Raw genomic sequence first — 10963 nt, 5'->3', positions numbered from 1 at the left:
GTACATATCTTCGCAATATCTCATTGTTACCCATATTGTAGAGGTGCCCCACAATGACAGAAAATTCTGCCACACGCACCACCAATTCCTTCTTCTATTGGATTGAGTACTCCTTTGACACAGTCCCTGTTGTTAGAAAATGGATTATATCTTCGCAGTGTCTCTCCACGAGGCGCATTGCAAAGAGTTGTGCATCAGGTAGCCCTTCCTCCAAATTTGTGGGTTCCTCACTCGTCTCAATTCGAGACAAGCAGTCTGGTCCTGTGTCTAATCATCCTATCTTGACTATGACCTCAAAATCATATTCTTGAAATAGTAAAAGCCATATACATATGCACCCCCCCCAACACAGGCTTGTTCACTAGGTATTTCAATGCAGAATGGTCGGTATACATCTTGAAATGTCCTCCCAATAAATAGTGTCGGCATTTTTGGAGTGTGTACACCATTGCCAACCCCTCCCGCTTAGTCGTAGAGTATTTTTTTTTGGCTTTGGACATTCTTCGACTTGCAAACACGATCGGGTGATCTATACCCTCCACACCTTCCTGTGTGAATATGGCTCCTAATGTGATACACAACGCATCATCATGTACATGAAATTTCACGTTCCATTTCAGGAAGACCAGGATTGGCGCGAAGTCCAGTTTCCCTTCAAGACATCCAAACTCTTCATGTTATCGTCATTCCAACAATATGTAACATATTTTTTCAATACCTTTTCCAATGGCACGGTTATCTGGGCGTAATTTTTTATGAACTTCCTATAGTATCTAGTCTATCCCAAGGTAGCACACAGTTGTTTAACACTTTGTGGTGCTTCCAAATTTGAGGATAACGACAATCTTTGTAGGGTCCACCATCAGTCCTTGTTTACAGACCACATGTCCCAGCAGGTTTCCAAATGGAATGAGGAATGTGTACTTCTTCAAGCTCAGCGCAATCGAGTGTCGGTGGCAAGTATCCAACATAAAACATAAGATCGCTACATGGTGCTTAACTAATAACAATGTAAACTTTGAAACGGGAACTATAAACTCAAAACGGGAACTCTGGCCCAAAAACCCCAAAAAAACCACAAAAACAGTGCTAAAAACGAAAAGTGTGTATACTGGAACGATGTTTTTTTTTTTAGGTGTCAATTTTGTGGCTGTTTTAAAAATGGCAGTGACTACGAAATTTTCCTGCAAAATATAGCTTCAAAACGAAAGTGTTGATACTGGAATAATGATTTTTTTTTTAGGTGTCAATTTTGCGGCTGTTTTAAAAATGGCAGTGACTACGAAATTTTGCTTCACCCTCAACTTTGAAGTCCACGCATGGCTAGCCATAAATGTGTGGCTAATGAGGCATAACACACCATCTAGTTACGTCTTGGTTGTCAAAATGCTGGTGCTTTTTACATGGTTAGAAATGTCTTTATTTTCATAATAATGTTTAGGAGTTGTGAGCTATAATCAAAAAATATTAACCCAAAAAAGTGTTGGTTGATTGAAATGTCTAAATAACTCTATAAAGTTCTAAACCCCAAATCTCACTCAAAATTTATAAATATAAATAAAAAAATATATAATAATTACTCCATTCCAAACCATACCATATACATATACAAAATAGTTAATTTCATTGCAGCAGTGCATTCAATGCTATATAGGTTGGGATATACACCATTAGATTCCAATTGTTGCATATCTCAATAGGTTGGGATATACACCATTAGATCCAAATGTTGCATATCTCAGTGTAAATCCAACAGTGTATATCCCAATCTATACAGTATTTAATGCACCGTTGTGGGGTGCATATGGTTTACCTTCCGACCATAAACTAGATTTAAGTAGCAATTTTCAACAACTTGACCATGCAAAATGAAATAAACAGTATGATCACACATTAACCTTGTCGACTGTGGTCTCCCATTACCACCTGTTGTTCATCTGACATGTCTAATGCCCCTGAAACATAGGGTGCCTGACAGACAACATTTCTCCCTTATAATTAACACACAAGGGCACATACGGGTCCAATACAGGCAATAATTTGAATCATCATTACAGTAAAGCTAAAAAGAAATAAGTAGAGGGTTGCAACGTATGTCCAGAATAAGACATTCTACGGATGCATTTGCAGTTTGCACATAAATACCGCAATATTTCTATACGACGGCTGGCATATACTCTTTGTCACTAGTGAGATTAACAGATGATAAAGCAATTGACGCTAGAGATAAAATAGAACCGAACCTTCCTTAGATATCGCTTATGCAATAAATTTATACTGCACAGATTGCACTAAAGGCTTTGAAACTGAGAAGAGTGCAATACATTTATGGAATAATGGAAGCAATGATAGAAAACAGAAAACGAATCATCTTTTGAAAATTTGGGAACAGTTGGTAACTATATATTAAATTACTGACGGACAAAATAGATGTTATATGAAAGGCTAATTCTATAACAAATACATTGACTACATTCAGAGATCATCAATCAATGGAAAAGGTGCAAGCAGAGATCATCATTTAATGGAATGGGTCAGGGTGTTTAAAAAATGACCCCCCTTTAAAAGAGATTACTTTTACTATCGCATAGCAATACAAAAAGCAACTTTAGATGCCTCCAGAGTCTGTACATACCCGCTAACGTCAGCGATATTTCTTGATATCTTCATTTTCTTTGTAGTGCCTTTATAGAGCTCTTCCAACGTGCATGGTAACCTGTTTTCCACAGGCTTGGCTTTCCGAGGTCCCATAGTAGCTCCTCCACCAAATCCTTCGAACATACTTTCTGGGCCACCAAAACCTCCAAACATGCTATCGTGAAACCTTGAACCCCTTGTGCCCATTCCAAACCCACCCATACCCCCAAACGGGCTTGAATCACCAAAAAACTCAGCAAATATGTCTTCGGCATTTCTTGGATTAAACCTCACATTCGACCCACCTCCACCAGAGAAGGACGACGCCCCAGGTGGAGGAACCTGCCCCTTCAATCCCTCTTCTCCATATTGGTCATAAATTGCACGCTTTTGGGGATCGCTAAGAACCTATGATCAATAGAAATCGAAACTTTAAGCAACATTCTCACTGATTAATCGTGAATAATGGAAGAAGCAGGCTAATTCTCATGAAACGAAACTATGATACGGTCTAAATTTTTTTGCATCTAAATTACTCAAATCACAGATATTACAAAAACATTTAACTGAAATTGAAGCAGGTGGGTATGACAAACAGAAAAAACATACACAATTTCTGATACAATCACCTGCTTCGATACTTAAATAAAAAAATGCACATTCTTATGTGCTCAAAATAAATGTAATAGAAGACAGTACCAATGCAAGGTGATTGGTACCCTTTATATATATATATTGAAAACTCATTTTAAATTATAAAAATCAAATTTTAAAATTTCCCGTAATGTTATGTACTCATTAAAAACCCATTTTAAATTATAAAAATTACAGATTTAAACAAACAAACAAAAAATTCCAAATCCAAAACAATAACACAACTCCAGATGTATAGAATTTGTTGATTGAGCTATACAATTTGTCAATTTTCCAAAACATTTATTAGAAATGACGTTAGTTTACCGTGTTTAAATTTCCCTTCATTTCGTTTGGAATTCGGTGGTTATATTGCTTAAAATTATTCAGTTTTAAAGGTCAAACCTATTAAAAATACAAATTTCGATTACATGAGTTCAATTAAAACGGTCTGGAAAATAATGTCTAGAAAATAATTACTGCATTAAGTTGTACAATCTCGCTAATTAAAATGTACCTTTCCATAAAAATATAGAAAACCTTCAATTTAAACTAGCATATAAGAACAATCCATTATCACTGGCTTGTTATCCTTGGTATATCACGACTGTCTGTTAGTGAGGTCCTTCGCGATTCGAAGCTCCATCGGATTTGGAAGGTTTGTATGGTCGAATCCAGTTGATTTGCAGCAAAAGACACCCTTGATCACTTGGCTTAGGTAAGCAATTTTTTGCCATACATACTGTAAGAGTAAGGTCGTCGTGAAAGAAATCCTTTCGCCTGTGTGTATCTTCTTCTTCCCAAGATTGATATCATTTTGATTCTCGAACGACTTATTTGCATATATGCAGCAACTGAGACCCACAGCGCCACCCCGGGCCGCCCCGCCCCGCCCGACCGGCGGCGGGTCGATTCCGGGAATCGACCCACCGCCGGTCGAGCGGGGCGAGGCGGCCCGGGGGTGGCGCTGCGCGGATCTAGACCCGCAGCAGCGGAACGTAGAGGTGCATACAAAGCTGAAGAGAAGAACCACCTGCCGGATAAACCCCCGAGTCTGCCATGAGATTTGTAGAGCGATGGCAAGCACAACCCATCGCGATAATGAAACCCTAAGCAAACTCGAAGAGGCCGAAGTAGTTACACAATTGTCCCTTTTCACCACGATCATCTGATTCAAGGTAGGGGATCGCGCAGTGGTCCTTAAGCCAAATGTCTTCAGATCTGCAATCCCGAGATTCGGGTATGGGAAGAAGACAGTGCAGATGGAACTGGTGTACAAATGGACGTTAAATCTAAATCTTGGACCATGCAAACAAATCTCCTTGTAATTAATTAAATCGATTTTTCCATAAACTATAGTGGTGAAGGACCTACATTAACCGAGGAATTTAAATACCACCGAAAATGCTAATTTAAATACCACCAAAAATGCTATGTGTGCGGTCATGCCTGAACAGGTCAACGATTATCTTGAGAAATCTTAACGTAATTAAATCATTACTGAAGTAATGAGTAAGAGCAGGTATTTTAACAGTTGCTTAAGATAATATTCATGTCGATAATATGGAGTTGCACCATTTTTTGCTAGTATATGGTCGTTGCTTGGTAGCACGTAGTGTGCGTAAGTAAATATTTTTTTTGGTTGTTGTTGGCTAGTAAGTGTGACATTCATTATGGTTTGGATTGATTTCCCTTCAATTTTTTTTTTTTTCTTATTGTTGTTAGCTAGTAAGTGTGACACTCATTATGGTTTCGATTCATTTCCCTTCCTTTCAACGTGAGGTTGAGTAGGTCCGCCGATTACGATCATCGTGGCCCTGGAAAGACCTGGCACATGATCAGAAATTCGAAACTTGGATGGTAATCTGGAATGAAATTGGTTTCACGAGCCTGCCTCTCACTAAATTGGCTATTTATTAGGTTGGGTTGATGACTCCATTATCGAGCTCAAGGATTTCATCTCTAAATGCAAAATAAGGTGCCTTTTCAAGTGCTTTATTTAGTAATCCATTAACTGTTTAATTTTGTTAGCTTTTTCTTAAAATTATCTCTCATATTTTGATTTTAATGGTTCTTTATGAATTGGTGAGTGATAACATTTTTATTGTTTATTATTTTGATATTTTGATTTTTTGTTGAGTAGCTCATGAAAAAATTTGATTTTAATTGTACGAGCAAGTAGATCATCTGATAAGCCAGGGAAGGCTCGTTAGGATTGAGTGACATCATAATCGTGGGGTACAAAACTTTGTGCTAAATAGCCACGACCATATATGTGCAGTCACACGATGCGAATTCATTAGATAAATTATTTTTTATGGTTAGTTTTGGAAAAACAATAATGTTGGTCTTACACATGGTTGATGAATATTAAAGTTTTGTGTATCACATTGTTTAGGTTACTAAATGAGGTTAGATTTAAGTTAATCATTATTTTTTGAAAAAAAAAGTAGTTATTATTATCTTTTTGACATGAAATTCATAAAAAAAACTATTATTTGACCATTTTTAGTTAATATTTTTGTATAAAAATTGTGATTTTGACATGTTAATTCTAGCAAAAAATTATCAAAACGTTTAGTTTTTTTGTTATATTTATGTTAAAAATGGTTATTTTTTATGTCCATTGTTAAAAAATGTTGTTTTTTAGAAACAATTATTTCATGTGGATTGAAAAATTAATTAAGGATGTCTAACTATGTAGATTATCTAAAATTCAAACTATCGACTTTCTAATTTAAAAACGCAAAACAATAAAAACCCCACTAAAAAAAATAAAAAATTAAGATAGAGAACAAGAAAATATGAATACAATGACGACTTCAAAAACTATCAAATTTAGAAAATAATTTTTTACATTTCACACACTAGAATATTTAAAGTCAAAAAATAGGTCTTTTAAAAAAAGGGTGTGATGCAGAATACTCACTTTTTAAAATCAGGATGAAAATCACTACCATTCACTACCATTCTAAAACTTAATGCACATGAAAAAAATTAAAGTTCCAAAAACCATCTTCTAAAAAAAACATGTGTATTCTGCATCACCACTTTTGAAAATCGGGTCATTTTTTTGCCACCTCTACAAAACGGGTAACAGTATCAGTTCCCGTTTCAAAGTTTACATTGTTTAATCCAAAAATAGTCCAATCATCCAGATAGACCTCCAAAATTTTGTGGATGTATTCTTTGAACGTGGCTACCACAATGCGCGAAAATATAGCTGGCTCATTCTTCAGTCGAAACGACGTCATGGTGTATTCAAAGAATCCCCATTTTGTTGCGAAGGTTGTCTTGCTCCTATCTTCTCGTGTGATCTTGATCTAATGGTACCCTGAGAACCCATCCGTGAACGAGTATGCTTCTTGACCACCAACATTCTCTAGTACTTCATTTGTGAATGGTGTTGGGAATGGATCGTGTACATAGGCATTGTTCAACTTCCTGAGGTCTATGCATATTCTTATTTCAGCCTTCTGTTTTTCTCCCGTACCACCATAGGACTCACCCAGACAGATTCTTCCACTGGTTTAATAATTCTGACTGCAAGAATTTTGTCTAATTTGTCATGGACCTTTTATTTATACTTTGGATACAAGCGGTAAGGCCACTGCTTAACTGGCTTCACGTCAAGTTTCAGGGTGATCTTCATCATCCATAAATCGCCCACGATCCCTTTTAAGTCTGTAATTTTGGGCTGGGACAAGTCTTGGTATTCGCGGAGTAACTCAACGACCTTATCGACCGTGGCATCATCCTAATAGTCCCAAAGCATTGCGTATTTTGGTTCTACCTCCATTCCAATGTTGACATGCTTCATCTTTAGCAGCACGGTGATGTCGGGGTCTTCAAGGGATGGTTCACGAATCTCATGAGAGCCTTCTATTTTTGAAATGTTAATTTTTTGTGGGTCCTCATCATCCTCCTCAACATTCACATTATAACACTCCAGTGCATTGCTTAATTGTATTTCCCATTCTAGTTGAAGTACTCCCATTGACTCCTGTGGTAGTTTAAAGATAGTGACTTTCACTACTTGTAGCGCATTGTCCACAGTATTTGACCAACGATCTTCAAATGTGAATGTTAACAAGAATCCCTCATGCAAGACATCAACTTCACCTGTACCATGGTGTAGCTCCGTCTCCGTATAACAATTCATGGGTATGAAATCCAGGGTACGATAGAATAGTTGCACCCATTCAAGCTGTGGCTTCCCTGTAGACCTTGGTCCATTTCACGAGGTGCATGCATGGATCATCTCATCCATCATATTTGTCTACTAGTTGTACTTGGGGATTTCCAAACCATAGGTGCATCATCGTTCTGAATTTGTTACAGTCTTCAAAAGTTCCTTGATGCGTACCCCACCATCGTGCGGGTGTTTCATGCAATGCAAACTTCAGCGCATCGAATAGCTACTATTCTGGTACTATGCTTTTGAATTTGCTTAGAAATTCATCCATTATTGACAATCCATCATATGTTAGTAGCTCCCTTGCCTCTGTTGTCACGCAATGCAATGACTTGATCATCATGTTGCAGTTTAGCGTTGTTACTTCGCACAACCGATTCTACCATCACACTATCTCTTCATCTAAATCCGAAGTGCAGGAGCTTTCATGCTCCCACGAAATCCTTCCATATGCAGTTGAATTCACCCAATCCTCTCCTTGTGCAGTTATCTTGTAGATACAGTCGAGATTATCATCACTATATTCGTTGCGCACCGGTTCAGTGTATCACGCTCCTTCGGCTGGGTCTAGCAGTACTTCTACACATAGCGACTTTTTCTCAAAGATGATTTTGTGCTTCTTTAGATTTATGACTCCATTCATATCGATAGCCCATTCTATTCCTAGTAGTGCAGGATAGGGATTGTTGGCATCGACAATCTCTATCACTTCAAATCTACCTATGTGCTTGTGCCTTCAATATCGATTGTCACCCCTTGCAATCTTCCCATGGGAAAAATCTTCTGTTGGTTTGCCATTTGTAACTGAATAGGGGACCACTGTAATGTGAGTCTGCCCATGCGTTCCCATGTTTGCTTTGGTAGTACATTCGCATCCAAACCAAAATCTAGGATTACTTGATCCATTTTGTACTCACCTATTTATGCATTCAACCTCATTTCCCTTCCTGTGCGCAATGCATGCTTTCTAAGTTTCCGGACCACATGCAGTTCTCCTGACCCTGCACACCTAGTGATAAGTTCCTGTAGCCCTTTGACTGCCCTTTTATCGTGCATTAGTTTCATGCATGTCTCTAGAAAGGTAGTGAGCATGGAAGGATCCATCCCTCGTTCTAGTTGATCCTTACTACCTGAAGTGGAGGCCTCCGTGAAGCTCTTCTCAGCTTCTATGAATGTCGCATTCTAAATTAAACTCAAGTTCCCTTGTAGGAGCCTTGCAGACCCACAAGGTTTCTTTTGGATTCTTCCCTTTATCATCTCTCATTGTCATATTGCTCCTGAGCATCATGTTTACATTTGGGTCTTCTTCGCGTAGTTCAGACCTCATCATTTGTAAATTCTGGGTCAAAGGGGGTTGCAGTACCCCCTTTTCGCGCATCTTCACTATCAGTGAAGGGAAATCTTCTGCCTCATGATCAAACTAATTACAGTACCAATATGATATCCTAGTCGGATTCATACAATCGTAGGCATAATGCCCTGGCCTTCTGCAATTGTAACAAATTATCTGTCCGCAACCCCTTCCTGGTCCCATTCCACCTTGACCCCGACCGGACCCCTGAAACCCAGAGTGCGCCATTCCTACACTTGGGTTGAGGGCTCGCATTTCGGTTTGCACGTTGTAGGCAGGAGTCCGACCCATCATTATTTCATAGCTTCAGAAGGTACATCCGTCATGGCCTATCGACCTGCAGAAATTACAAAACAATTGTTGGGACTTCCGCGTATACTTCTACAACAGATGACAATTATTTGTGGTGTTCTTTCCTCCTATCTGGCAGATCGCACACCATAATGTAGATGCCACGCTTAGGCCTGCCTGTGCCTCCGGTCTTAATGGCATTGGCCCTCCCCCTGCTAGGTAGTTCGCTAACACTAGACAATGGTCCTTGTCGTGCCCTTGGCCTTTCCATTTTATGCACCATACTTCCTCGCATACCTCTAGCCAAGTTGTCCTATCATGTTTCAAACTTTGCATCTCCATACACAGATTCTGTAGTTGTGCATGGATTTGTTGGACTCCCAACCCAGGGTCTTGTATAGGGGTCTCATGCAATCTCATTTCCATCTCCAATGCTTTAGCCTGGGTGGAAATTTTTTGCTATGACAACATCATCCTTATGTGTGGCATAAGTGAGGCCACAAACCATGCATGATGTTGTGCATCTATTAACATCATATTCGCTTAGTAGATCGTACTCTTTGGCCTTTGGTCTAGATCCCAGGGGTCTTTCCCGAGAGCATCACGATCTTCTTAAACCTGATGATTGATTGTGTCTTTGATTTTGGCTTGCTAAATTCCCTGTTCAGCGTGGTCTAGATCTCTGGAATTCCTATGTTCAGGTGGTCATTAGAATGCTTATGTACCATGTTAATGTGCGATCCTGTAGTGTGCTCACCATCATATCCCTTTTAATATTATCATCCACAACACCTTGTGATTCCCATATTGATCTTACCACGAACCAGAATTGGTCTAGATCTTCATTTCCTACTCCTCTGAACATCGACAGTTTGATCACACTCGCCATACTGAACTGCGGTGGTGGTGGAGGTGGAGTGGGTGGAGATGGAGGTGAGGAGAGTGAAACGGGTGGCAGTGTGGGTGGGGGTGGTAAACGTGTAATTCTCTGTCTTATCAAACTAACCATGCTTCTCAAAGAGACTCTCATGAGCTCCTCCTCGCTTTTGCCCGAGGGTGAAATTAACGGACTATTTTCCAACTCCTCACTACTTTCGCTTCTGTAGATCTTTCCACTCCGTGTAGTCCCAAACATTAATTTATTCGCGTAACCTGCTTTTCACACAATAGAATATTAATTCAAGTGTTCAAATATTTAATATACTTACCTCGTGGTCCCTTGTGAAAATGTTGCTATGCCTTGCTGTAGCTAACAGTTGTATCTATCGCGAACTCAGTGATAAATCCTCCTATTATTCGGTTGAGCCAGAGGTCCATAGCTTGTGCTATCTTATCTTTTGAGGCTTCTATTCTACGCACTAGTTCCAGAGTCCAAACTGTTGGTTTGTCAAGCCTACACCTTCCTTAGTTGTTTACTAACATTGCGATCCACTCATACAACCCAGATGGAAAATATGCAAAGAAAATTTCGTGGATTTCAGTGTACAAGTAGCAATCCAACCACTGTTCCTTAGATACTCATGGATTTCTGTTTTCCTATGTCGCGAACTCGTGAATCTTCTTATCCAACCACTCTCCAATCTCTTTCTTTGTACGGTTCTACTGGCACGACATCAGACATCCTTTATGCAGATCTCGGTCCTAGCAACAAAACCATTTGTTGGCTTGTATGGGCCTGACCCAGGTTGAGAGGTGATTTAGTCAACCAAATCCCAGTACTACTGGCCCTTTCAGCAATAGTCCATGGAGCGCGGACTGAGGTCTCACCAGAAGTAGTATGGGAGGGTGCTAGAACAAGGTTTCCACACCCTTGGGATGTCTGAGAGGCTTCTGGAGGTCTGCTATCTGATCTGTCA

At 39.3% G+C, this 10963-nt stretch overlaps 1 protein-coding gene across 1 annotated transcript in view; it reads right to left on the bottom strand.

Annotated features, from left to right (window-relative positions):
- Positions 1-2565: 2565 nt before the first annotated feature.
- The window catches only part of LOC149145069 (uncharacterized), a 28411-nt gene continuing 20013 nt past the window's right edge, over positions 2566-10963 (bottom strand). Inside the window, exon 3 of the mRNA XM_089452345.1 lies at positions 2566-3045. Coding sequence (XP_089308471.1) covers positions 2581-3045 — 465 coding nt within the window. The 3' untranslated portion in view covers positions 2566-2580. The remainder of the gene's footprint in view (positions 3046-10963) is intronic.

This window comes from Pinus tabuliformis, chromosome X (assembly GCF_031772625.1).
Source record: "Pinus tabuliformis cultivar Carrire ecotype Pingquan chromosome X, CPIR1, whole genome shotgun sequence".
Lineage (NCBI taxonomy): Eukaryota > Viridiplantae > Streptophyta > Pinopsida > Pinales > Pinaceae > Pinus > Pinus tabuliformis.
The sequence above is the reverse complement of the archived record's forward strand: the minus strand, read 5'-3'. Positions and strand labels throughout refer to the sequence as shown.